The 27,282-nt window shown below is 37.4% G+C and overlaps 1 protein-coding gene across 2 annotated transcripts; it reads right to left on the reverse strand.

The window, feature by feature from the left end:
• Positions 1 to 445: 445 nt before the first annotated feature.
• On the reverse strand, positions 446 to 20,578 carry LOC122672663 (pto-interacting protein 1-like). 2 transcript variants are annotated; one of them, XM_043870134.1, is made up of 8 exons: positions 20,566 to 20,578; positions 4,030 to 4,138; positions 3,277 to 3,527; positions 3,068 to 3,194; positions 2,091 to 2,364; positions 1,287 to 1,419; positions 1,074 to 1,160; positions 446 to 723 (listed from the first exon to the last, which is right to left on the reverse strand). In XM_043870134.1, exons 2-8 carry the CDS (start codon positions 4,112 to 4,114, stop codon positions 592 to 594), a joined length of 1,089 nt encoding a protein of 362 aa, XP_043726069.1. In that variant the 5' UTR covers positions 4,115 to 4,138; positions 20,566 to 20,578; the 3' UTR covers positions 446 to 591. The 2 variants fall into 2 exon arrangements, with proteins under 2 accessions (XP_043726069.1, XP_043726068.1); XM_043870133.1 differs by lacking the exon at positions 20,566 to 20,578 and adding an exon at positions 5,426 to 5,454 and having other exon boundaries at positions 4,030 to 4,126.
• Positions 20,579 to 27,282: the final 6,704 nt, after the last annotated feature.

Here is a 27,282-nt window from a genome sequence, read left to right on the forward strand (position 1 = left end):
CCGAGCAAGTTCTTTTGAGTATCAAATTTTATTTACCCGATTCTCAATTCGGTTCCGGATCACAATTACTCTTTGGAACCATACCAATTGACACCCTTAAAGTTATAATGTTCAATTGGCATTCATTATCCAACCAAACAATTGCAAGTCCTGCAAACATTATGACTCCCCAGACCCCACAGTGGCGGGAGCCTCATGCAGTACTTCCTTAGAACATAAAATTAAAAATTAAAAAAAAAACACACAATTGATGTAGAGAAGTTTCTTCTAAAAGTCAGTGCGTCAGATCTGGCTATTTGTTCCATAAGGGGTGCAATTTGGTTCTCTTTTTTTTTTTGTTGGGCCTGCTATTTGTATACTGATGATATCTTCCCCTAAAAAAATTCCTGATAACTCTCCCATCCAGTTATAAAATCTGAACAGAGAACATAAGATGTGTGTAAAAGCCTTCGACGGTGCCATCAATTCATCACTAGGAAAAATTTAAATACATAAAGATTTTTAACAATAATCTACAGCTTGTAAATGCCAAAGTTTGATGGGAGAAATAACAGAGATAGAGAGATCTTGGGGTACGGGAATGACAGGAATTCACAAGCTTGGGGCTTCGCCAGGAGGACCAGACCGAGCATTTAACAAAGGCTGGAGAGCTTTGACTACAATACTCATGTTTGGCCGAAAATCAGCTTCGTATTGCACACACAGAGCAGCCACAGCAGCCATCTGTATCCAGTATTAGATTGTATCAGGACATGCCAAGTAAAATATTGTTCTCAGATACTGAAAGTTGCAGATTCAATCTATATATAGTTTCTGTTTATTTCCTAAGCTCGTTGCAAAAAACATCTATCGACAACAAAGTTTGAAGCCAACAGAAGAATTATGGATATGATGAATATACTCCAGACAATGACCTAAATGTTAAAGCCTAATCTAACCCCAAAAAAAAAAAAAACAAAGAAATTCCAAGGACCTAGTCTCCCCCTAATCCCCGCCATATCTTAGTTTTCAAGTAACAAACAAAAATAAATAAAACAAAAAAGATAAATGAGAATTGAAAGCATAATGACTACCTTGGCAACTGCCTTTGGAGGGTATTCCCCCCCTAGTCTTGTGTCAACACACTGCCTCACTTTGTCTTCACTAAGTCTTGGTGTCGCCTAATGTGTTTCAAATTCCAGGAATCAGCACAAGGAAAAGAACTCATTATGAAAAAATAACAAGAGAAAAGAACTACCAAGCAAATACTCTCCAATAATTCTAGACATAGGAAATTAAATTTGTACCCATGTCACGAGACTTTGTTGCCCCCGTGGTAATGTATGATCAACAGGTTTACGCCCAGTCAAGAGCTCCAAAAGGACAACACCAAAGCTGTAAACATCACTCTTTGAACTCAACTGTCCAGTCATTGCATATCTGCCACCCACAATTGTAAAAACTTTAGTCACCCCTACTGTAGTATGGTATACATAGTAACTATATCCATGAATTCGTCAATGCCGACTATATAATGATAGTCATCAATAATAATTGAATCTAAAGATTCACGAATAATCAGGTTCTCATTTGAACCACATAATATAGTTGTTTGAAGAAAATATAATGTGAACCATCAGGGTGGACCATAAGGATAGTCCAATCACAGCAGCAAGTATTTCCAACTTAATGTCTGCCACAGTCCTACCCATAATTTTTTAAATCAGACCAGACCAGCAGTTAAACCAGAAAAAAAACGCTACCACCCCCTCTTCAGTTCAGCCCAGATATAAAACCACTGGTTGGTTCAGTTCAATATTTTTGCTTAGGAAAAAATCAAATGTTTCAATGCATACGAAGAGACTTGAACCCCAAACCTATTCAAAGATGCTTCTCTGCAAGTGATGGTCTTATCTTAAAAATTTTACCCAAGATTATCTTCTAGCTTGGGACTGCTGGGATTTAACCCCCCCCCCTTCCTTGCACATTGTGCATGCTGCTTGGCAGCTGGTAAACCAACCTTATGGTCTCAGATGACTGATGAGAATTTATTGTAGGAACAAGATGTAAGCAGTTTAGCACCTATTCCAAGGAGTCGAGAAGGAACTCACTCTGGGGCATGATAACCAAAAGTTCCAAGAACACGAGTGGAATGAAGACGTGCTGCCATGTCAGGAGCTTGATTTGACAAATCAAAATCAGCAATCTTAGCAACATCATCGTCAAAAAGTAAAACATTGCTGGACTTAATGTCTCGATGGATAACGTGAGGCTGAGCCTTTTCATGCAAGTACTCAAGTCCTTTAGCAGCCCCAACAGCAATTTTTACTCGTTGTGCCCATGAAAGAACAGGACCTGGTTGTGCACCTTTGACACCTTTCCGTCCTACACATCACACATTCACATATAGCATTACACTCATAATCAAGAACTTCCGTTTTATTTAAAAAGAAATAGCATTATCAACCAAATGAACAGCCCTTGCTTCTCGCGGAAGCTAGACCTTGTGATAATAAACTAAAAGCATTAGAGAACAGGGTACATTTATCTTTGAATGCCATACAACTTCCATGAAATCCTTTCAACTTATGAAAAATATTCTAAAAAGGGTCCATAATTTATGGGATCCTTACTTCAACAGGATGAAGAGAAGCAGTTGTATATACTTTTTCTTGGGAGCTTTGCCAAGACTGACTATTAAATTTGCCCGACTTAGTTCACAAAAACATTATGCAGAAAAGGACCTTAAGGATCAGAAATCCTGTACCATTGACAAAATGTGGGCCTCCTAACTTGCTTATACATGAAATTAGGGACACTTTTGTAATGACAACTCTCTCATCATAATGATGCATGCCCAAACTATTTCCAAAATAAAAAATGTGAATTCTATCTAGATCCCAAAATTATGTAAATTTACATCATTGAGCTCAATATATGAACACAGTTTCAGGCTTGCATCAGGCCAACAGTTCATGAAATTTCTGCGACTTGCTACTGAATGTAAACGGTAGAGGCAGCTATGCTCCAAAAACTTCAAACCATTTAGAAAGAAAAAAAAGGTATTGTGGAACATGATTTTACATACCATGAAGAATATCATGGAGCGATCCCATAGTTGCAAACTCATACGCAAGGAAACGAAGATTTCCATCAACACAATAACCAACCAGCTCAACAACATTTTCATGTTTGAGCCTCGACACCATGGAAACCTGTAAGGCAATACATCAACTGATGAACAACCGAATGAGGAACATGCATAGTCACGAAGAGCAATGTGTTCAGAAACCCAACCTGAGCTAAAAACTCTTGGTCAGGTTGCTTACTGGCATCTAGCTTTTTTATGGCTGCAGCCTTCCCATTTGTTAGCACTCCATAATATACTCTACCATATGATCCCTCTCCAATTAAGGCTTTTGTCCCGAAGTTATCTGTTACTTCCTTCAGTTCATCTACTGGTATGGCAGACACTTCAATAGGCTGAACTTTCACAGTTTGAGCACCCTTGGGTGCTGTTTCTGTGGCACTATAATTTTTATCATTGCCTGCAATCAAGAAAGAGTTCTTCTCAGTTTCCTGTTGACAAGATCAGATGCCAAGTAGAAGACAGTGGAAAGAACTGATAGAAAGAAAAATGTAAAGAGAACAGATAGGTATATAATCTAGAGAAGTCTTCGAGAAAAACTCCATTAGAGAATCACCTATTGAAATCTAACATTCAGATAGCTGTCAGTATATTAAAATGGATCCATAATACCAGACAAAAACACAAATTCAGAACATCTGTTCATAGTGATACATAACCAAGTGAAAACAAAAGATCAAAGAAATAATTATCAACGCAAACAAATACAAGATAAGCACTAAACCTCAGGGATAGAACATTGAGGTCGTTTTGCAGTCTTGATAATTATAATGAGAAAGTAAAGAAATGGATGCAACTTTAACTAAAATTGAGCCAGATGGCAAAAGTATAGAATGCATCGTTATTCATTTTATTACATTCATACAATATAAGAGGGGGGAGAAATACAGCCTGAGAATTACCTGCTGACTTATTTGCCATGAATGGGCCTCCACTATCAGCAGCTTTATGGATATCATCATCACCACAACAGCCGAAGCAGCTCATGATTCTATGCCCTCACAGCCCCCACTGTATCCAAAGATTTTGTTATTTAAATTAGTAAAATATGCAGAAAACAGTGTAGTGTAACGTAGTGGCGTAACTTTCACAGGGAAGTTACACTCTCAAGTTATCAAAAAGGTAATAAACTTGGTAAAAATAAGATGATAGAGAAAGATACATATTTTTTTATTTTATCAAAAATTAATGGCTTATTCAAAGTTCAATAGCTATTTCAGTTAAGCATGCTCTAAAAATTAACATGTGTCTGCAGGTTGCACATATGTAAAGTTAAGAATGGTCATCTGTGCTATATCTTACTGGGGTGTATCCAAGGACTTCAATGCTTATTCAATTGACGCAATAAAATTGGAATACCTAATTGATTTGGTCATCAGCCTCTCTTTCTCACCACGACAAAGAAAATGATTCTTGCAGCCAATTCAACCAGTGAGCCATAAAGCGAGCGAAGACAATCATGGAGCTAAAAGGTTGGGAGAGCAAGAACCAACATACAATTAAAATGGGTGTGGGATAAATGCAGAACTAAGTGGCAACTACAAAGGACGAAATTGAAAAATGGGCACATTCACAAGAACCTACAGGCAGCATCAACAGGTAATAATAAAACAGAAAGTAGGCCAAAGGGGTTCAGTCATGTAAAAGGAGACAAATGACTCACAGGTGACAAATTAAAGGTGTTGAGAGAACAGGGGCAACACTTAAACTAACTTGGGTCGAAACAGTGAGAGGAAGACTTGAGTGGTTTTGATCAAACAGAAGGCATACTACGAATCCTGCTTTGATTACAACAACCATTCCAACATAAGAAAGCAAAATATATTATTTAAACAAGGAAGACTGCAGCAAAATGTGATTGGGACAACGCTTCAGAACGGAGCTAATAATCACAGAAATCAACTAAAGAATCTGAGCTGAAAAGTCAGGTTTCAGAATCACTTAACTGATTAATTTTGAAAAAAAACGTTAAGACCTATTCAATATGTAACAACGGGGGAAAAAGGTTATATTTTTAAACACCACCAGAATCATCCGAAAGCTGCTAAAAGATACTGGAAACTCGATTACAATATTATTTTTCATAAGTTCTCAATTGATAATTCGAAGTAATTTAGTGCAAAGACATGGATCTATAATATAATTCTGTCAAAGATTGAACAAAAATCAAATTAAAGTTTCTTACAGTAGAAGGAAACAAAAATGAAGAGAAAACTTTCTAAAACAACCGATCTGAAAGTTGAAATTCAGTGGATATCATAGCGCAACAAGAAACGAAATTGCAGGGCAAAAATCTTACCTTCACTGTATCGGCTTCTTTTGCTTGTTTGCTTGCTTACTTTCCAACGACTGCAAACAAAGAGAGAGAGAGAAGAGAGATACTTTTCTTGTACTAGAGATAGAGATTTGCATAAGAAAGAGAAAGAGAATAGTCTATAATATAGAGCTAATGGTGGGATCTTTTTGACTAATAAATAAATGAAAACAAAAATATTTTCTCTTTTTGATTCATAAATAAATTAATTATTTAATTTATTTTTTGCTGCTTCGGTTCGTATGCGTTTGCTGGATATCACTGGACTGCGTATTAAACCACGTGGCATTGCTGTCAGAATGATTGCTCTCTCCTCCTGTTTGTCGCATTCAAACAATTTTTTTTATTTTTTTTGGTAAAATGTCTCATTCAAATTCTTGTCAATGAAAGGGTCAATCAATTCGGTTCTGGTTTTATCAAAAAAAAAAAAAGGTTCGGTTCTGGTTTTTTGGTTCGATCTTAATTGATTCACTTTATAATATAATAGGTATCAAATCCGAAAATTTTCTACCGTAAATTGATTTTTAGTTGGTTTCATTCGACTCTTATTCTGTTCAGATTTGGTTTTAAGTGTAATAACTTATTGAAACAAATAAAGTTGAGATGAGAATCGCAATCGCATAAAGATACAATCTAATGGATTCGACTCCTTTACTTCCGCCTGCCCAGTACTATCGTGCAAGTACCGCCTTACCTCATTTGGGCAGGGATAGGGTGGTACATTCCGTCTTGCTTGTGTGTGCGGCAAACACGGCAGTAGGGGCAGGCGGAAGTAGAGGAGTTGAATTGCAATCTAATAATGTTAAATTTGATATTTTTCAATTTTTTTACATGATAAGATCCAATTAAGTTTGTTACATACGTACGTATAATTACAAAACCTTGGAAAGGCATCATTAAGTACTGTAAATATCAAATATCTTCAAAATATTTCTTAGTTGTATATCCTCCAAAATGAGCAGTAGTGTAGAACTACAAAAGAAAAAATTAGGGAAGTGAATTATCAAAGATGGAGGTGGAAGGCTCTTAGAAATCATGTTTTAGCCTTATGTAAGTTAAATTTCATTCGTTTCAGTTCAAATTTATGTTTTTTAGACTAAAACCAAAACTAAGAAAAAAAAAAAGGGTGATATTCTCTGCACCACATTGCACGGGGGCGCAATCTACATCCAGACACATGGGGCAAGGCGGGCGATCATTTCGCCCACCCCCATGTGTATGGCACAGTGTGCACCCCTAGTACAGAGAACATTTTTCTTGAAAAAAATAAAAACCTTAGAACTAAATCAGATGGTGCATATACCTCAATAATTGTATTTGAGTTTAAATCCTAAGTTGTCCCATAAGCGCTAGCCATACAAATAATAATTTATGATATCTCATGCCACACCTTTATTTTTATTTTTTCTAAATTACAATTACTATTATAGTCAATTGAAACGGATGCAATTTATAAATAAATTTTGGTCCATGGAAACATGAGGGCATATTATTAATAAACTTGGTCCTTGGAAACATCTTTTTTTTGGTAAAAAGTCCTTGAAAACATCCATTTAGTGTGGAATTAGGTTAGACATGTGTTTATATATTTCATGAAAATAACTTCAAAGCAGTAGCCAATTAGGAAAATATCAACTTTCCTATAGAATTTGCTTTGACCAGTTACAAATATGATAACTAAAATATTTTCATCATAAAATATTTTATAGAATTTATTGAAAATCAATACAAAATTATCAACAAAAAAAAGAATTCTAATCGATCGTGTGGTTCCTACGCCCAAACACAAGACCACATGCATTTACCGTTCAACCCCCATAAAAATGTAATTCTAATAGATCCCTCTACGTGCTTTCTCATTAACCTCCACATTGATGTAGACGTTATACGATCAGACAACGATCTCTTGCTTTAAAATTATATAACAATTGAAAAAGGGATTTTTTTTTATTTTTTTTTTTACTAATATGCAATATAAAAACTTAGGAAACAACATCCATTTCAACTTAAAATATCAAATAACGAAAAACTTATATTCAAAAGAAAAATCATGTGTATTATAGGAGAGAAATAAAACAATGGAAAATAGGATATGAGGCGAGACCCAGTCTACGCGAGGCTTGCTAAGAGAGCTTTTGCCCTTTTGCGAAAATATTGGAATTAAGGAAAAAGTCAAAAGAATAATGAATAAGAGAGAGAGAGAGAGAGTCATAAGAACAAGGACTAAATATATCTCTACTCATAGAAGATGGTTCACCCATCATTTTAAGGTGTTTTTATGTTCTAAAATACCCTCCTGATATCCATTCTCATCCTCTCCCTCGTGTGATGAATGAAATACCATTCAGCGTGGGTGGAAGAAAATTTGGTCCTATATACAAAGTCGTGTATCTTGTACTTTGAGACCGTGTTTACCAATTGGGAGTCACTATCAAGAATATTTATAAGTTTTATTTAATTTTTTTTTTTCTTTTTGAACGTTTGCGTGTTAAATTTCTATTAGATTATTCTACGTCGATATAAATCTTTAGGATTTATTTATTAAAAACAAATGGATTTTCAGGTCAACAATCCATATGGTCAAGTCACTTGGCTCGCCCTAACGGTTGACTGGAAAATGTCTCTTCAAAAACAAAATGTGAACCTTAAAAGTACGGAATTGGGATCTTGATTGAAATTGGTCTAAATTGATCAAGAATGGACAAAGTGTGCCCTAACCTTAGAAATCCAATACGAATCAACCGGAATTAAGATCGGCCTTGACCCGTTTAAGGCCATTTATAGTTTGATTGTAGGTCGTTCAGCCCATTTAAAGCCCAATTATAGCTTGATTAGCCCGATTATAGTCTAGTTAGTTTGATTATCATGAGCCTGATTATGGACTAGTAACTGACCGACTAAATAGAAGTGTGTCCATGCCTTAGGATATGAAGCACGTTTACCTACGGTCAGTAACGATACAGGGCCTTAGATTGGTGGAGACCGATTAGCCCGACAATTAACACCTCTAATTATAATGAGGACGAAGCATATTTATTGCCAAAAATTTTCTACTTAAGTTGAAAAAGTGAATCTCATCATTTCTTGATAGAACAATTTTAGGGGAAAAGGAACTATGGATTGATGGTCTTTTTTCCACAAATCAAAAGCCAAAAGCCACCAAGCCCAAATCCAACCCACCTACATTTGTTACAGGTTCAGGTGGTCAGGCCAAGCCACTTGGGCCCATACCCATCATTTGTATAGGCATGGTTCCGCGGCTTCCGCCAGAGTCATCTTGATGCAAAAAAATTTCATTCTTCTTAATATACCTTTGGGTCATGTATACCCTCAAGTGGTATTTCATGGACCACTTAGGCCTATTGCCATCTTCAAGATATATATCCGTATGTATTATATTAAAGCTACACAGGGGGTTCTCAAAGTAATGGGCATGATGCAAATAGGTTTCAGAATATGATCAATAGTTGTTGCTTGATGGATTCGGGAGCTAAAAGCCCGAGGTTCACTTGGAGTAATCGACGACATGGCGCATCCAACATCCGAATTAGGCTGGATCGTGCTCTCGCAAACCAGTCATGGAGAAGTCGTTTCAAGGATGTTGTGGTTTTTGTGAGACCAGCGGTGGGTTCAGATCAAAACCCGATTACCATTGACTCTGAGGGTGGCAAAATTCATCTATTTTCTCCATAGGGCCCCTAAAATCACTAGGGCTGATGGCCTTCCCCCAGCCTTTTTCCAGAATTTTTGGGAATTCACTAATGCTGCATGAGGGGAAATATTGAGATGTTGAGAGTTATAGAGGTATGATCTCATATCTCAACATTTTTCAATGATTCCATCCCCAGTATCATCTACCAAAGAATTCTTTTTCGACGGACGTGGTAGTGGTTAATTAGGTTCTAGGAAAAGATTCTCCGAGCCGTTGGGGTAGTGTATGCTAGCATCTCTCTCTCTCTCTCTCATATAAAATGACCTTACTCCCTTCCCATGTATGATATTGTTATATCACATCTCATTGGTGTTTTTCTCAATGCCGTTTGCTCTGAGAACCCTCTCCCTTGGATTATTTAAAGATTTGCATCCATGAAAGGTGTCATAATCCTAAGGCCAAGGTTCTTATTAAAATGATGATGGCAATTACAACTTGGGAAAAAGTTCTCTGTCTGGGAGTGTGGCCTACGCCAGCACTCCCATGAGTCTATCTCTCTCCTCCCCATGTGAAAAGACACTTCTGCCCCCTTGTTTTTAGGAGGAGAGATATAAACACATGGGAGTGTGGCCTAGACAGAAAAATGCTTCCCTTAAAACTTTTAGGACCTTAATATCAGTTGTAAAATGTTTAGTATTGGTTAATTAAGCTCTCTTATTAAGACCAAATGACCAATCTATGGAGATTGATTTAACTTCCAATTAGTGAAAGGTCCCACATACAGTGCTGTTGTCATTGATGATGCCTACGGCTCTTAATCTTTGAGGTACGTGGTTGGTGAAACCATTAATCAATCTTGCCTGTATTCTTTAAGGGGATGAATTATATGCTCTTCTGATTGAACCACCTCGCCTAATACAGGACTTTAGTCTCTCTTTGGTTGGATTTCGTTTTCGATATTATATTTGTTTCTTAAATAAGTCAAGGGAAAGAAAACGCCACCTGGTCGCGCAACGCACGCCGTCCCTGTACCCTGGCATAGGAGCATGCGAAATGACAGTCGCACCCCCTGTAAAACCTAACACGATGCAGAGAAGAATGGAAATTACAAACACAATCACACAATGCGCACAAGGATTTACGTAGTTCGGCAAAGTTGCCTACGTCCACGGTGAGATGAGATCTATTTCACTATCAATGAAGAATAGGGCTACAGTTGCTCGTTCCTCACACCTCTCTCAGATTTATAAAACAGAGAAAGAACTCTCGCTACAGATTTATAGCGAAATCCTAGACAGGAAATTTACCGAAATACCCATATAGTCCTTAACAAAATCATCAGGTAGTGTTTTTTCTCCTGCGGCCCCCGGAGGCTCCACACAGCAATCCATCATCAGAAGTCAAGACACCAAAAAAAACTCAACACCCCCAACCTCCGAATAAAGGTGCAGCGGTCATTTCATGCGTCCATGTGTCAGGGTGCAGGGGCGACATATTTGGTGCGACCAAGTGGTGTTCTTTCTCCCATAAGTCAAATAGATTTTCAGTCAAGAAATTAATACATTTTGGAAGGGGCGGGGGAGAAGGACTTGCACAGTATCGAGGAAATACTGAGGGGATGAGTGACGGCAAGGATGCACAGGGGGACTCATGGGTACAGACTGATAGTATTGGCCGATACGGGTATTTTTATCTGCTCCATTACCTTTTCTCTCAATTTCCCCAAGTTCCTCTAATAAAGGGGGATAGACCCCACCCGGGCAAAGTATTTGGGCAGGGGTAAGGAGGTCATTTTTGCCCCTTCTATTAGAGGAACTTGAAAAAATGGATCTGCCCAGGAAATGGAGTAGATAAAGGTCCCCAATATGGTTGATACGATACCGATATCTTGAACCGAGAACCATTCCACCTGATTCTCACTCCTAATTGTTGAAGTTTAGGTGTTGACCATACTGTTGAAGTTGAACCTACCAGAACGGGTTGAACAGGTCGATTTTTTTTTTTTTTTTTTTATACGGTTGAACAGGTCGATTGGATCGACTTCACTAGGAACTAGTCCCCTTGACTGATCCCAAGCAAGTGGGTGGTTTTGAAAGTGATTAAAACAGGTTAAATTTGATTTTAATTAAAAATAAAGAAAATGAGGGAACCCCCCATCCCCTACTTTTTACGAAGGACAAAGTTTTCCTCCATCCATAGAGGACGATTCACCCACCATCTCAGGGTTCACAAACCCCTCCTAGGGTTTTAGTATGTTCTAAAATTCCCTCCTGACACCTATTCTCGTCCCCCGGAAAATGGGATCACATTCACCATGTGTGGAGGGAAACTCAATCATTTTATGAAATCAATAAAAATACAATCAAGTGGATCGATCTTCCTTTATAACAAAAAAGAAAGAAAGGTTAGGCATGGTATAATCAGAAAGAGTAAAGACAGGGCATGTTGGAGCTGTGCCTAGCTTGAGTCAATCTCTCTCCCACACCCTATAAAAATGACCCACTTGCCCTCCCTATCCCACGTTTTCCATTGGGCACTGCCCGCTCATATCAGAAAAACTAGCGGCGTGCCCAACTCTCTCCCAATAAGAAAACAACACCCAAGGAAAAATCTAGTCATTGTTCAATATATAAACCACAGAGCTAAGCCCAAAATTCTCTTGCAATCTAGACTTCATTAAGGTCTGAGCATGAGCCAAGGTATTCTTCGTGAAGCTCTACGAGATGGCATGCTTCGGGATTTAAAAAAAAAAATCAATGTATCGGAAGTTTGGAAGGTAAAATAGTCTGATTTGACTTGATACGATTGATCCGTATCAATATCGGTATTTTTTTATATTAAGACCGATACTAGTACATAAGACCTTGGGCTTGAGACCTATCTTCCTATTATAGGCAATTCCTCATTGCACAAAAATTAACTCTCTCAAAGGCATTTCAATTTTTATTATATAAAACAAAAGATAAATAGGGCCATTTCAATTCATACAAGGAGAAAAGAGATAGAGAAGATACAAATGGGATCCAGATACTCTACGATACGCTATCCGTAGTGGTCTGAGTGGTGCAGACTGAGCCACGCATGCAAAGACTGCTTTACCCCTGCCCAAACACTTTGTCCAAGTGGAGATAAGATGGTCATTACATGCGCGACCCAATCTGCACTGCACAGACCGCTACGATCACTGCACCGTAGAGGAACTGAATTGATACAAATGTTATCCTCCAAGGGCTCCAATCCTCCGTGATCGACTCGCAAAGTACCTTTTCCCTATATATAAATACATAATCATGTATTCAATCACTGAAAAAAGCGAATCAATAGCAAAAGTCAGGAATTTAGTAACAAATGGGGGAGGTCGGTGTTTAGATTACATTTTATGGCAAAGAATCATAATATTAATAAAAAATAAATAAAATTCAAGTCTAAAGTCAAATCTTTATCATGTGCAAGATCATATTCTTCATTTTAAAATCCATGTAGAAGGTTTAGAACATTTTTTTTTTTTATTGATAAAATTAAAAAACATGGTAGAATCAATAAAGTTTGAGTTATTTAAGGTAGGATACTATAAACTAATATTGGGAAGTATACATGAACCCAATAGGTTTGACCTTTTAAGTCCCGGACAAAGAGATGTGATCAAAACATCCTGGGCATATAGATGCACTGTGGATTCCAATCCGATGGTTGAAACACAATTTCAATATTTGTGTACTTTGAGTTTTAGAGGTTTCAAATTTGTATTTGGAAAAATTACATGATTAGTTACTATTGGGTTTTCATTTATAAAATTGTCCACTCTATGTTTGAGTTAACAAAAATAGACAAAAACAAGTTAAGGTTTATAAAATTGGACAAAATAGTGTCTCTCCCTCCCACACTTACTTTTTTAAACATTTTTACCCCTATCATTGCCTTCTCGTCCCAACATCCTCATTTCCCTGCAACCCTACCCTTGTCCCAACCACCGCCATTCTCTACTACCCCAAGTAACAGAGGAAAAAAAAAAAGAGATTTTTTCAGAAGGGAACTATCGAGGAAGGAAGGAGAGTCACTATTTTGGCTAGTTTTGTAAAACTAAACTTGTTTTTGTCTATTTTTGTTAACTCAAACATAAGATGGACAGTTTTGTAAGTGAAAACCCAAAAATAACTAATCATGTAATTTCCCCTTTGTATTTTAACATATGGAAAACGTTTCTCACGATTCAAGTTTTATTTTAAATTTGTATTTTAACATACATTTTCTTCAACGTTGAGGGATTTTTTTTCCTTTCTATTTTGGTGGTCAAATGGTCATTTTTTGACTTGAAACTTCATGGAACCCTAATGAAGTATCCCTAAACACAATAGAACCTTTAAATTGTTAAAACAAAACATACTTAAACGTATTTGTTCATATTTTACAATTTTTAATCACCTGAAAAATTGTGCATCGACCAACGTGACCCAATTAGTTTGGGTACATAGAGCCGTCCAAGTCTTCTTTGGAAGGAGGTCTTGAACAGCATGCCTTGACCATTCTATTGAGTGCACAATTGGTTTCAATTTTAAGACAAAAATTAGAAAATGTGTCATGAGTCAAGACATAGAAGTTTGGCTCTAATTCTAGAGGTCAATTCTAATAATGAGGCCAGAATTGAGAATTTGAGAATTACAATTCTCATCAGTTCTATGTTAAAAGGGTCTTAAGGTTTCGCAATGTGTTGTGTGTGCTTTAGTGGACATTATTTTCAGTTTGCGGTTAAATATAAGAAACAAGAGCAAATGGCGGTGGAGGTGTGGGTTTTCTCATCTAGAAAGCAATTCTCCAATTAATTTTGAGAAATGGAACAAAAATTGTAATTCTATGATTTTCTAACATTAGAAGAATTGATTATTGAAACAAAATCTAATGCGTAATTTCTCCAATTATGAGAATTGAAACAAAAAAAATCAATTCTAAGAATAGCTTAAATTTGATAGTAATTGAAAATTAAAAGTCATTCCATATGTTTCGTGCCCAGCTGAAGTGTGAGAGTGAGTCTACCAAATTGAAACACACTCAAAAGGTTTAGTGCAGCCCTATAGTCTTTTATCTTTTAAAGGACTCTATAAGTGTATTTAGAACTAGTATCCTTCTTGTGATTCTCTTTGTCTTATTTCCAACAGTTCTTTAAGATTAAGGTAAAAAAGATTATCAAAATAGTATAAAAGTGTAATTATCATAATGGCAGAGTTGTTGTTGTTGCGTATATTTTTTGAGTATACATGTGAAATGATCAAATTTACCCTTGCCAAAGGAAGAAATGTATATTAAGAGGGATTAAAAAAAAATTACAAATTATTTGATATATTAATAGGTGTCAATAAAAAAAGGGGGGAGAAGGAATTTTTTTTTTTTTTTTTGAGGGTAGGTAAAAATGAGGTGGAAGTGGTGGTGGTGGTGGTGGTGGTGGTGGTTGGGGGGAGGGGGGGGGAGGATTATCTGAACCACTTGCCTAGTCTATGCCCACTCACAATTCCTTTTTTAGACAATTTTTGAGAAGATAGAAAATTAATAAAAAGCTTGTGAAAAGGTGTAGGGTATGCTGATGGATCAGATACATTTTTTTCCAATAAACATATTTAAGGTCAAATGTTTTTTTGTGTCGGGGATGCAAGCTGCGCCCAGACACAAGGAGTAGGTGAAATGACCATCCTGTTACCTTGAATGACAGAAATATCTACCCCATGAGTCGACACAAAGAACATCAGCCCAATATTTAAATATCCTTAAATATCTCCTTTTCAAAGCTCCATCACTTAAAAAATTAAGGACGGAAGTTTAGTGGAAGCACCGTCAATGTTTTATAATTTGTCCTAGTAATGATTATTAATAATTTTTTGTTTAATTTAAAGATATCCCACCCAATCTAATTAATGGTTTGCCGCCACCATCTTAATTTAAAAATAATAGATTTGCTTGTTTAGTGGATTCTCTAGAACCTGTGTTTGAGAATTGTGGATGCCGCTCTCCTCGTTATATTATTTCTTTGTAAATTAGTACAACGTGTTTTAGGTTTCACACTTAAATGTGGAAGAGAAAGCAAGTTTCAGCCCTGAGCCCTCCCATAATTTTCTTTGTGTATGGGCTATCACCAAAATTGGATCGAGATTCTTTCACAGCTCATTGATACACTCCTCTATATCGCTTGCATGAGAAGCTTCTCACAAAATATAAGAGAATTCATACCCAAGTCTAAACATGAGCGAGGCCAGGATGAGAGAGGCGAAGCACATGCCACATGTGGTGTGTACATATCATGTATGGTATGGGGTGCTTTAAATAAAGAAAGTAGCCTCATTGTTCAACAAAAAGCCTGTATATAATGGGTTTAGTGGTTGAGAGTTGAGAGTTGAGAGTTGAGAGTTGAGACATCGCTCCATTTTAGTTTTCACCCACAATATTTGGCCTTCCAACCCTCCCTACCCACACCCACATAGATTCACGGCCTTATCAGTTTTGTGTATGATAGAACGGCCTAATTCCACTCTTTGGCTTCTGGAACCATGTCAATTAGAATCCTTAGCACCTACACTGTCTGTTAGTGAATGAACTTCTTTCCTACCAATAAAAAAAAGAAAATCCTTTTCCGCGTGGGTACCTCTCCAACGTGCATCCAATGGTTGGGCTGGTATGATACACATTGGGATGTGTGTCAAATTGATGCTAGCCCAACCGTCGAATGCGCGTTGAAAAGACACCCACGCGGAAGAGGACCTGTTTCCCATCCACACCCAAAACCTTAAAAAAAAAAAAAAAAGGGCTCTTGTTCTTTGTGCCGCAGCGCAAGCTGCGCCCTGACACATGGGCTTACCACTTAGGGGGTAGGGTGGCCATTGCGCCCACCCCCATGTGTCTGGGCGCAGCCCCCGGCACAAAGAACATTCTCCCAAAAAAAACCTACAAACCCACAATTTCTCCCTTCCCCCGTACAAGCAGTGTACAAAAACATCTAGGGTAATTAAGGGCGTAAAGGAGTTCGGATTGGTGGGGATTTTGAAAACTCGCGCCCAACCTTGGCCTGACCTGGTTTTGCCATATTTTTTTTTTTGGTTATCATTTTGATTCATTTATACAAAATTGAGAAAAAAAAATATTTTTTTGACCAAAATATTTATATGCTTATTATATTAAAGCAATGATATACATTAAATATAATTTATCAAAAAAAAATTAAATATAAACTATGATACTTAATTCATAAACCTTATCTTGCATATATTTATAAGACGAGTCTGGACTCAAACCAAAACAGTCAATTTGATGGTCCATTTAGCATCTGTCTAGGAATAATAATCCCATTTCGACTAATTTTGAGAGTTAAATAATTTAAGTTTCTGAGTTGAATAATTCAATAGCACACAATCTAACTATAAAGAAAAACAAAATTGGGAAAAAGAACACTAATCAGTCACTTAGTTCTTGCACTAGACACAGATCAGGTGAAATTTCCACTCAACCCCAATGACCTAAAAAATCTTTTTCAGTCAAATGCTCATGTATGTATTCTTATTGGCCCCCGCGCTAGTGTAGGCATTACATGATTAAACAATGATCTCTTACCCAAAATTTTTTTATGGAAAAAAAAGTATCGACTTGTCGTGTGGATCCTACGCCTAGATATTGGAGCACATGAAATTATCGCCCAACACCTAATGAAATTAAAAAAAATTGCATCCATACAGATTACAGATGCCTCTTGTGTGCGCATTTTTGTTGGCCCCGGCAATAATGTAGAGGCTACACGACCATGTAGTCATCTCTTGCACATTTCTTATTGGAAGAAAGTCTCCTTTGGGGCAATGTAGTGCCCATGCTCGGACACAAATGGGTGAAATGACTACCCCATCCCTATGAAAGGCGGTGATGACTGATTGCCTGATGCTAGGGGTGTCAATTTTGGACCGAAATCGGTAATCGGATCGGAACCATCCTGTTAGGAATCGAAACCGATCCACCCAATAGCTTATTGGTCCGGATCTGGTCTGGTCCAAGGAACCGTTAAGGAACTGTTAGAACCGGAAGAAATGACCAGGACTGAATTATCATTTAATAAAATCTGACGAATGATGTCATACAAAGAAAAACAACTTCAGAAGCTGTGTTTTTTGTATTATCTCTACTCATACCTAACAACTGCAATGTATAGATTATTATTTCAATAAAAATCTTTATTCATGAACAACCAAATTGGTGATGACAGATGACAAATCATTACAATAGTTTGTTATTTCTAAACTGTCTCCCTCTCTTTCTCTACATAAACAAAGTCTAAATATGATGAATTATGTGAAATTGTAGACATCAAAATTAGTTCAAGTCTAACATATTGTTCGCATAAGATGATAATATATACATTGACACATTGGAACGTCTACCGTTTTTCTAGAGCAACTCCTATTGTCTTTGTTTTGGGCTCTACATTATAATAATGTTTGGATCCGCTTAGGAACCGGAACCGAACCACCCATTACTTAATGGTCCTGGATCTCAAATTTGGAACCGGTGAGCTAAATGGTCCAGATCTGGTCTTGACATTTTAGAGCCGGAACCGCTAGAGAACCGGATCGATAGCCCAGAACTGGACCAATTGACATCCCTATCTGATGCCTCCGCACATGCTTCCATTGACTGTCGCATGCACGTAGTGGTAAACTCTCTCCCACGGGAACACCGCCCCTTTTTTGTTGGGGGAGCACAAGGGCAATGCGCGCAACAGCCAATGAGAACACGCACGTTGAAATCTCAGGGGGTGGGATTTCTGCCTTTCATGGGGGTGGAGCGATCATTGAGCCGCACTATGTTTGGGCATGGCCCCTGTGTCCCCCACTAAAGGTGTCAATCGGTTCGATTCCATGCCTTGATGGTGTGATCTAAAACCGAACTAAGTTTATTCGATTCGATTCGATTAATTCGACTCGATTTCAGGTTCCTCGCTTTGGGATTGGTTTTGACACCCTTATTCACACATAGAACTTTTATGTTTTTTTTTTTTTTTTTTTTTAAATTATACTTTTGTATTGACATGTGCCTTATCACATGAAAGTACTTGTTCCATGCGCCAACTCTTAATGACGTGGTGGTGGAGTCAACGATCAACATCAAAGAGTGACTTGGGAACGAAATGTCCTTCCGCTTTAATTGCAAAAAGCCAAAAGCAGCCTTCCATTGATGGCCCTCCTTCAAGAAGATAACCCCTACATTTTGACCTTTTCTGATCTACTCTCAGAGATCTTACAAGTTTCATACTAATAAAAATAAAATTGATACTTGTTCTTCTACCCAAAAATAAAAAATAAAAATTGATACTTAAACTCTTACTCTACTTTTAAATCACCAGATGATCCAAAAGGAGATTAAACCACTTCCACTTATTCCAAAGTAACATAAAATTTGGATCAATACAAAAACCAAAATTTCAAATTATACAAGGGAGCAACTTGTTGTCACCAGTGTGGTGAACTAACAAGTAATATTCCTTTAATTGCCTATCGTCTTATTTTCAAAAGTTATTTAATGCAAGTGTAAAAAAGATTTTTTTTAAAATTTAAAATTATTTAACATATCATTTATGTGAAATGACAGGATTTATCATCGTTGAAAAAAATTTATTATATTAAAAAGATAGAAAAGTAAGTCTTATTTTTTTCTACCAACCTTGTTTACAACAATATTTTCTCTTATAATTAATACATTAATTTAAGCATAAAGTTTTAAATGAATATGAATTTTATCATCATAATACAAGAGTACCCTTGTTTGGTACAACTATATGCTAGTTAGCAAAGAAAACAAAAAGAATACAAATAATTAGATATGAATTACATTATTTTCATTTTGCGATTAAATATAAGAAATAAGAGCAAATGGCGGTGGCGGTGTGGGTTTTCTCATCTAGAAAGCAATTCTCCAATTTTGAGAATTGGAACAAAAATTGTAATTCTATGATTTTCTAACATTAGAAGAATTGATTATTGAAACAAAATCTAACGCGTAATTTCTCCAATTATGAGAATTGAAACAAAAAAATTCAATTATAAGAATAGCTTAAATTTGATAGTAATTGAGAATTCAAAGTCAATCCATATGTTCCGTGCCCAGCCAAAGTGTCAGAGTGAGTCTACCAAAGTGAAACACACTCAAAGGTTTAGAGCAGCCCTATAGTCTTTAACTTTTTTTAAAGGATTCTATAACTGTATTTGGAACTAGTATCCTTCTTGTGATTCTCTTTAACTTATTCCCAACAATTTTTTAAGATTAGGGTAAAAAGGATTATCAAAATAATATAAAAGTATAATTACCATAATGACAGAGTTGTTGTTGTTGCGTATATTTTTTGAGTACACATGTGAAATGATTAAATTTATCATCGCCAAAAGAAGAAGTGTACATTAAGAGAGATAAAAAAAAAAATAAGATTACAAATTGTTTAATATCTTAATAACTGTTAATAAGAAAAAAGGGGAGAAGGATTTTTTTCTTTTTTTTGTAAGTAAAAAGGAGGGGGAGGTGGGGGTGGGGGGGGGGGGGGGGGGGGGGAAGGATTATCTGAACCACTTGCCTAGCCTATGCCCACTCACAATTCTTTTTGTTATACAATTTTTGAGAAGATAGGAAATTAATAAAAAGCTAGTGAAAAGGTGTAGGCTATGCTGCTGGTTCAGATAAATTTTTCTCCAATAAAAATATTTAAGGCCAAATGTTTTCTGTGCTGGGGATGCAAGCTGCGCCCATACACAGGGAGTAGGTGAAATGACCACCCTGTCGCCCTGAATGGTAGAAATACCCATCTCATGTGTCTGGGCACAGCCTGTAATATTTAAATATCTTTAAATATCTCTTTTTCAAAGCTCCATCACTTGTTTTTTTTTTTGGTAAAAAGTTCCATCACTTAAAAAATTATGGACGGAAGATTAGTGGAAACACCGTCGATGTTTTTTAATTTGTCCTAATTTTTTTTATTATTTAAAGATATCCCACCTAATCTAATTAATGGTTTGCCTACAACCACCATCTTATTTAAAACTAATAGATTTGCTTGTTTAGTGGATTCTCTAGAACCTGTGTTTGAGAATTGTGGATGCATGCTCTCCTCGTTATATTATTTCTTTGTAAATTAGTACAACGTGGTTCGATTAGCTTTCACACTTAAATGTGGAAGAGAAAAGGTTCGATCAGGTTTCACACTTATATTATTTATTTGTAAATTAGTACAACGTGAGCCTTCCCATAAGTTTCTTTGTGTATGGGATCCTTCCTCCTCTACTAATGAAGGAAAAGTTTTGGTCAAGGGAAAAGGTTCTCCCAGCTTTCAAGGGAGGACTCTCTTTTTCTCTCTCTCTCGATCTCTCAAAAAACTAACCTTGCTACCGCCTTGTTTTTTGTGTGGGGGTAATTGCTACCCTCTTATTTACAAGACTATTCTTTCACATCTCATTGATACACTCCTCTGTATCGCTTGCTTGAGAAGCTTCTCACAAAATATAAGAGAATTCATACCCAAATCTAAACATGAACCAGGCCAGGATGGGAGAGGTGAAGCACATGCCACATGTGGTGTGTACATATCATATATGGTACGGGGTACTTTAAATAAAGAAAGTAGCCTCATTGTTCACAAAAAAACCTATATATAATGGGTTTAGTGGTTGAGAGTTGAGACATTGCACCATTTCAGTTTTCACCCACAATATTTGGCCTTCCAACTCTCCCTACCCATACCCACATAGGTTCACGGCCTTGTTAGTTTTGTGTATGAAAGAACAGCCTAATTCCACTGGAACTATGTCAACCAGAATTCTTGACACCTGCACAGTTTGTTAATGAATAAACTTCTTTCCTACCAAAAAAGTATTCCTCTCCCGCATGGGTACTTCTCCAACGTGCATCCGACGATTGGGCTGGCATGATACACATCGGGATGTGTGCCTTTTGATACGAAAACATACAGGATAATTAAGGGTGTAACGGAGTTGGGATTGGTGGGGATTTTGAAAACTCGCGCCCAACCTTTGCCTGACCTGGTTTTGCCATTTTTTGTCAATGTATTTTTGTTATCATTTTGATTCATTTATACAAAATTGAGAAAAAAAATATTTTTTTTTTATCTAAATATTTATATGCTTATTATATTAAAGCAATGATGTACATTAAATATAATTTATCAAAAAAAAATTAAATATAAACTATGATACTTAATTCATAAACCTTATCTTGCATATATTTATAAGACAAGTCTAGATTCAAACCAAAACGGTCAATTTGATGGTCCATTTAGCATTTGTGTAGGAATAATAATCCCATTTCGACTAATTTTGAGAGTTAAATAATTTAAGCTTTTGAGTTGAATAATTCAATAGCACACAATCTAACTATAAAGAAAGAAAAAAATTTGGGAAAAAAACACTAATCAGTCACCTAGTTCTTGCACTAGACACCGATCGTGTGAAATTTCCACTCAGCCCCAATGACCTAAAAAATCTTATTCATTCAAATGCTCATGTATGTGTTCTTATTGGCCCCCGAGTTAGTGTAGGCACTACATGATTAAACAATGATCTCTTGCCCAAAATTTTTTTATGGGAAAAAAAGCATCGCATTGTCGTGTAGATCCTACGAATAGAAATAGGAGCACGTGAAATTATCGCCCTGCACCTAATGAAATTAAAAAAAATATCTCATCCATACAGATTACAGATGCCTCTTGTATGCGCATTTTTGTTGGCCCCCACACTAATGTAGAGGCTACACGACCATGTAGTCATCTCTTGCACATTTCTTATTGAAAGAAAGTCTCCTTTGGGGAAATGTAGTGCCCACGCTCAAACAAAGATGGGTGAAATGACTACCCCATCCCCATGAAAGGCAGTGATGATCGACTGCCTTATGCTAGGGGTGTCAATTTTGGACCGGAACCGTCCTGCTAGGAACCAAAATCGATCCACCCAATAGCTTATTGGTCCGGATCTGGTCTGGTCCAAGGAACCGTTAAGCAACTGTTAGAATCAGAAGAAATAACCAGGACTGAATTATCATCTAATAAAATTTGACGAATGATGTCATACAAAAGAAAAACAACTTCAAAAGCTGTGTTTTTGGTATTATCTCCATTCATACCTAACAACTGCAATGTATAGATTGTTATTTCAATAAAAATCTTTATTCACGAACAACAAAATTGATGATGACAGATGGCAAATTATTATAATAGTTTGTTATTTCTAAACTCTCTCTCTCTCTCTTTCTTTGCATAAACAAAGTCTAAATATGAGGAATTATGTGAAATTGTAGACATCAAATTAGTTCAAGTCTAACATATTGTTCGGATAAGATGATAATATATACATTGACACATTGGAACGTCTACCGTTTTTCTAGAGCAACTCCTTTTGTCCTTGTTTTGGGCTCTATATTATAATAATGTTTGGACCCGTTTAGGAATCGGAACCGGACCACCCATTACTTAATGGTCCTGGATCTCAAATTTGGAACCGGTGAACTTATTGGTCCAGATCTGGTCTTGACATTTTAGAGCCGGAACCGCTAGAGAACCGGACCAATTGACATCCCTACCTGATGCCTCTGCCCGCACATAGGGGTGTAAATGAATAGCCGAAATCCGTTTCTGTATCCGTATCCGTATCTGTTTAGCACTATCCGAATCCGTCTGAAAGCTAAACGGATGCGGATATGGATAGGCTATAGCTATCCGAAAAGCTATATTTACATGTAAACGGATAAAATATTCGATCCGTGTCTGTATTCGTTTAGCACTATCCGAATCCGTCCGAAAGCTAATCGAATGCGAATGTAGACATAGCACTATCCGAGCCGAATCCGATCCGTTTACATCCCTACCCGCACATACTTTCATCGACTGTCGCATGCACGTAGTGGCAAACTCTCTCCCACGGGAACACCACCCCTATTTTATTGGGGGAGCACAAGGGCAACGTGCCCAACAGCCAATGAGAACACGCACGTTGAAATCTCAGGGGGTGGGATTTTCACCTTTCATGGAGGTGGGGCAGTCATTGTGCCGCACTGTGTTTGGGCATGGCCCCTGTGTCCCCCGCTAAAGGTATCAATCGGTTCGATTCCATGTCTTGATAGTGTGATCTGAAATTGAACCGAGTTTATTCGATTAAATTCGATTAATTGGGTTCGATTTCAGGTTCCCTAGATTTGGGTTTGGTTTTGACACCTTTATTACTACTGAGAACCTTTGTTTTTTTTTAATACTTTTGTATTGACATGTGCCTTATCACATGAGAGTACTTGCTCCATGCGCCAACTCTCAATGACCTGGTGGTGGAGTCAACGATCAACATCAAACACTGTTTTGGAAAACGAAATGTCCTTCCGCATTAATTAAAAAAGCCAAAAGCAGCCTTCCATTGATGGCCTTCCTTCAAGAAGGAAGAAAACCCCTACATTTTAACCTTTTCTGATCAACTCTCATAGAGGTAATCTTACAAGTTTCGTACTTTATAAAATTACAAGATTGATACTTGTTTTTCTACCCAAAAATAAAAAATAAAAATTGATACTTACGTTAAACCCTTAATCTACTTTTAAATCACAAGATGATCCAAAAGGAGATCAAACCACTTCCACTTAATCCAAAGTAACCTAAAATTTGGATCAATACAAAGACCAATTTTACAAATTATACAAGGGAGCAACTTCTTGTCACTAGGTGGTGATGGTGAACTAACAAGTTGTAATATTCTTTTAATTATCTATCGTCTTATTTTTTTTAAGTTATAATGCAAGTGTAAAAAAGATTTTTTAAAAAATTGAAAGTTATTTAACATAGTATTTATGTGAAATGACAGGATTTATCATCGTTGAAAAAAATATATTATATTAAAATGATAGAAAAGTAAGTCTCATTTTTTTCCACCAACCTTGGTTACAACAATATTTTCTCTTATAATTAATACATTAATTTAAGCTTAAAGTTTTAAATGAATATGAATTTTATCATCATAATACAAGGGTACCCTTGCTTGGTACAACTATATGCTAGTTAGCAAAGAAAACAAAAAGAGTAAAAATAATTAGATATGAATTACATGATTAGTGACATTTGTAAAATGATGCAAAATACTAAAATTTTGTTTATTTCAATTAAAAAATATTAAAGGGAAAAGGTTAGGCACGCCGCGAGGATGCCCAACATGTGTCAGCCTCTCTCCTCCTTTGGAAAAGATCCCTTTGTCTTCCTATGTCCAACTAGGGGTGTCAATAAAGCCGGTTGCCGAACCCTGAACTCGCTACTGAGCCGACCGGACCCGACCCCGATTTTTCAACCCGAAGGGCGGGTCAGGGCTGAGTTTTAGTCTAACCCTGGCAGGGTCGGGTCGGGTTCGAGATAACACCTCGGGCTTGGCCGGCCAGCCCGGCCCGACCCTTTATTAGTTATAAATATATATATCTGTGTATATGTATATATGTAATTATAGATATCATATAACGAGAAAAATTAAAAGGAAAAGACAAAAAGCCCTAAAGATAACTAAACCCTAAATCTGTTTTCAATGTTCGGTTTTCACTTTTCAAGTTTTTATTCGATTGACGCTGCTCATTGCCTTGCTCTTTCTCCTTCCCCGCTTCAAACCTTCGATTCCCTTGACGATCAATCCCTCCAGGAGTCCAGGTACTAAACTCCTCGGTGAGATCGGAGGAGTGGAGGTCCGACATTGGGATTTCCGTTTCTTCCCACTCAAAGCCCTGAAGGAAGTCAAAGTTGCAGAAAATCGAGGGGAGGAGACGACAGCAGCAGCGGAGGAAGTAGCGGCAGCGAGCAAGAGAAAGAGAGACAGAGACCAAACACCTCTCCTCTCCCCGAGCTTGCTAGGATACTTCTTATATTGACTTTTCTTTGGAAGACAAAAGTTGTGGGATTGATCACAGAAGTCTGATGCCACCGATGCATCCTCCAACTCCCAGTCGACATCTTCGCCTAATTTTCTCCCCAGTAACCTCCCTCTCCTCTCTGCGTTCCTCACGTTCTTCTCTTGCTCAATTTCTCAAGCTCTTCACCACTTGGTTAGTACTTTCTCCCACAACTTTTAACCCTATGTTTATTGTCTTCTTCCTCTTTTCTACAAATGAAATTATTTATTTAGATTTCATTAGTGTTTTGTCTCATTTGACTGTTTTCCTCAATGTGCCTGTGATAGGAGAATTCCTCTGTTTTACTTGATGCATCTCATATTGTTAAATGAATTTTCCTTGATGAATTTTTTTTTTTCATATAGACATGTATTAATTTGATGGGATTGAAAACAAAAATTAGGGTCAGGGTCAGGGTCAATCAGGGCCAACCCGACCCTATCAGGGTCGGGTCGGGCCGGGCCGGGTTAGGGAAAACTCTGGCAGGGTCGGGTCAGGGTTGAGGGTTTCTTGGCCCTGCCAGGGTTGGGTCAGGGTCAGGGTTTAGGTTAAGACCTCTAAGGTCAGGGTCAGGGTTTAGGCAGGCCCGGCCCAACCCGACCCATTGACACCCCTATGTCCAACATTGTGATTGGTGTGTATCGCCCCGAAAGCTAAGTTGGTGGCATACCCAACGCTCTCCTTTAATTAAATATGAATTACATCATTGTGACATTTGCAAAATGATGCAAAATACTATAATTTTGTTGGGCAAGAGAACGCTAACTAGTCGTGTAGCGGTGTAGAGAGTGCACACAGTGCCACAGAGGCATTGATTTGAATGAGATTTTTTATTTCACTAGGGTTGAGTGATCTTTTTGCACGCTCCTGTATCTAGATGCAGAATCCATGCGACCGGTTAACGTCATTTTTTCTAATTTTTTTGTTTGTTCCAACTAATCTCATTTGGGAATGAGATCTCTATGATTTCAATGGTTCACGATAGGTCTAGTGAGACAGTGAGAGAGTAGGAAGGGAGGATCCACCACGACTAAACATAAAGGAGATGAAATGATCGTCCCACCCCCATGAAATACGAAAATCTTACCCCATGGTACCCCATAGAGAACACCGACTTAACATTAAATTAAAGGGGCGATGTTCTTTGTACGTGCCGCAACGCAGCCTGCGCCCAGGCACATGGGGGTGGGCGCAATGACCACCCTGTCCCCTGCACAGGCTGCCCATGTGCGTGGGCGCAGGCTGCGCTGCGGCACAGAGAACATTCTCCCTAAATTAAATTAAGAGTTAAATAAAAAATCCAAAACCAGTGGTCCAACTTACAATGGTGCGGACGTCAAGAGATGTACGAAGAGGAGTAAGGGATATAGTCTTACCGTCAAAAGAAGATGTAAATCAAATTTACTAGCTAACGATGTCATCCGTGACATTGACATTTGTAGAGTCAAGAGATGTACGAAGAGGAGTAGGGGATATAGTCTTACCGTCAAAAGAAGATGTAAATCAAATTTACTAGTTAACGATGTCATCCGTGACATTGACATTTGTAGAGTGAGGGGAAAAAACTAGAATTCTGGTTGTTCAACTAATCTCACACGCCCAATTAATTGAGAATTAATGAAGTGTTTTATTGCAAATTTATCCCAATTATAAAGTTCTATCATCTACGAGAATCATAATTAGTACCTTAATTTAAGGTTAAATGTGTAAAATATTCTTGAATTTTAGAAAATATTACAATAATACAATTCTGCTAGTGCTATTGGCATGGGCTTATTTGCGAGTTAGCATAGAAGATCATAAAAAAGAGTGAAAATAAGTGAAGGCGGGGGCGCAGGCTGCACGTAAAGGCCCTAGACACATAGGGGATGATGAAATAACCACCCCGCCCCTTGAATGACAAAAATAGCACCCCCATGTGTCTGGTGCAGCCTGTGCTGCGGCACAAAGAACATCGACCCATAAGTAAATATAAATGATATCAATAATAACATTTGTTACATGATGCAAAAACACTTTAAAGACTTTTTTTTTTGGTAAAAAAATGATACATTTTTTTTTTTGTAGGTAGAAACGGATAACGATACATAAGGGATAGAGAATTCATTTCATGTGAGAAGAAAAGACAGGGAGAGAGTATATTAATATACCTTCCATGGTTGGTTTAGAACCTTTTTTCCATCCGTGTGCAGTGTGCTGCCCCTGCACCCAGACACTGGGGCACGTGAAATGATCGTCGCCCCCTCCCTTTCAGAAATTCTA

Source organism: Telopea speciosissima, chromosome 8 (assembly GCF_018873765.1).
Source record: "Telopea speciosissima isolate NSW1024214 ecotype Mountain lineage chromosome 8, Tspe_v1, whole genome shotgun sequence".
In the NCBI taxonomy this organism is placed as follows: domain Eukaryota; kingdom Viridiplantae; phylum Streptophyta; class Magnoliopsida; order Proteales; family Proteaceae; genus Telopea; species Telopea speciosissima.

Coding starts and splice junctions, on each gene's coding strand:
- LOC122672663 (XM_043870134.1), bottom strand. CDS start 4,114: ATGAGCTGCTTCGGCTGTTGTGGTGATGATGATATCCATAAAGCTGCT. Junction 2,365..3,067: donor GCTCCATGATATTCTTCATG/GTATGTAAAATC, acceptor TGTGATGTGTAG/GACGGAAAGGTGTCAAAGGT. Junction 724..1,073: donor CTCCAAAGGCAGTTGCCAAG/GTAGTCATTATG, acceptor TACTGGATACAG/ATGGCTGCTGTGGCTGCTCT.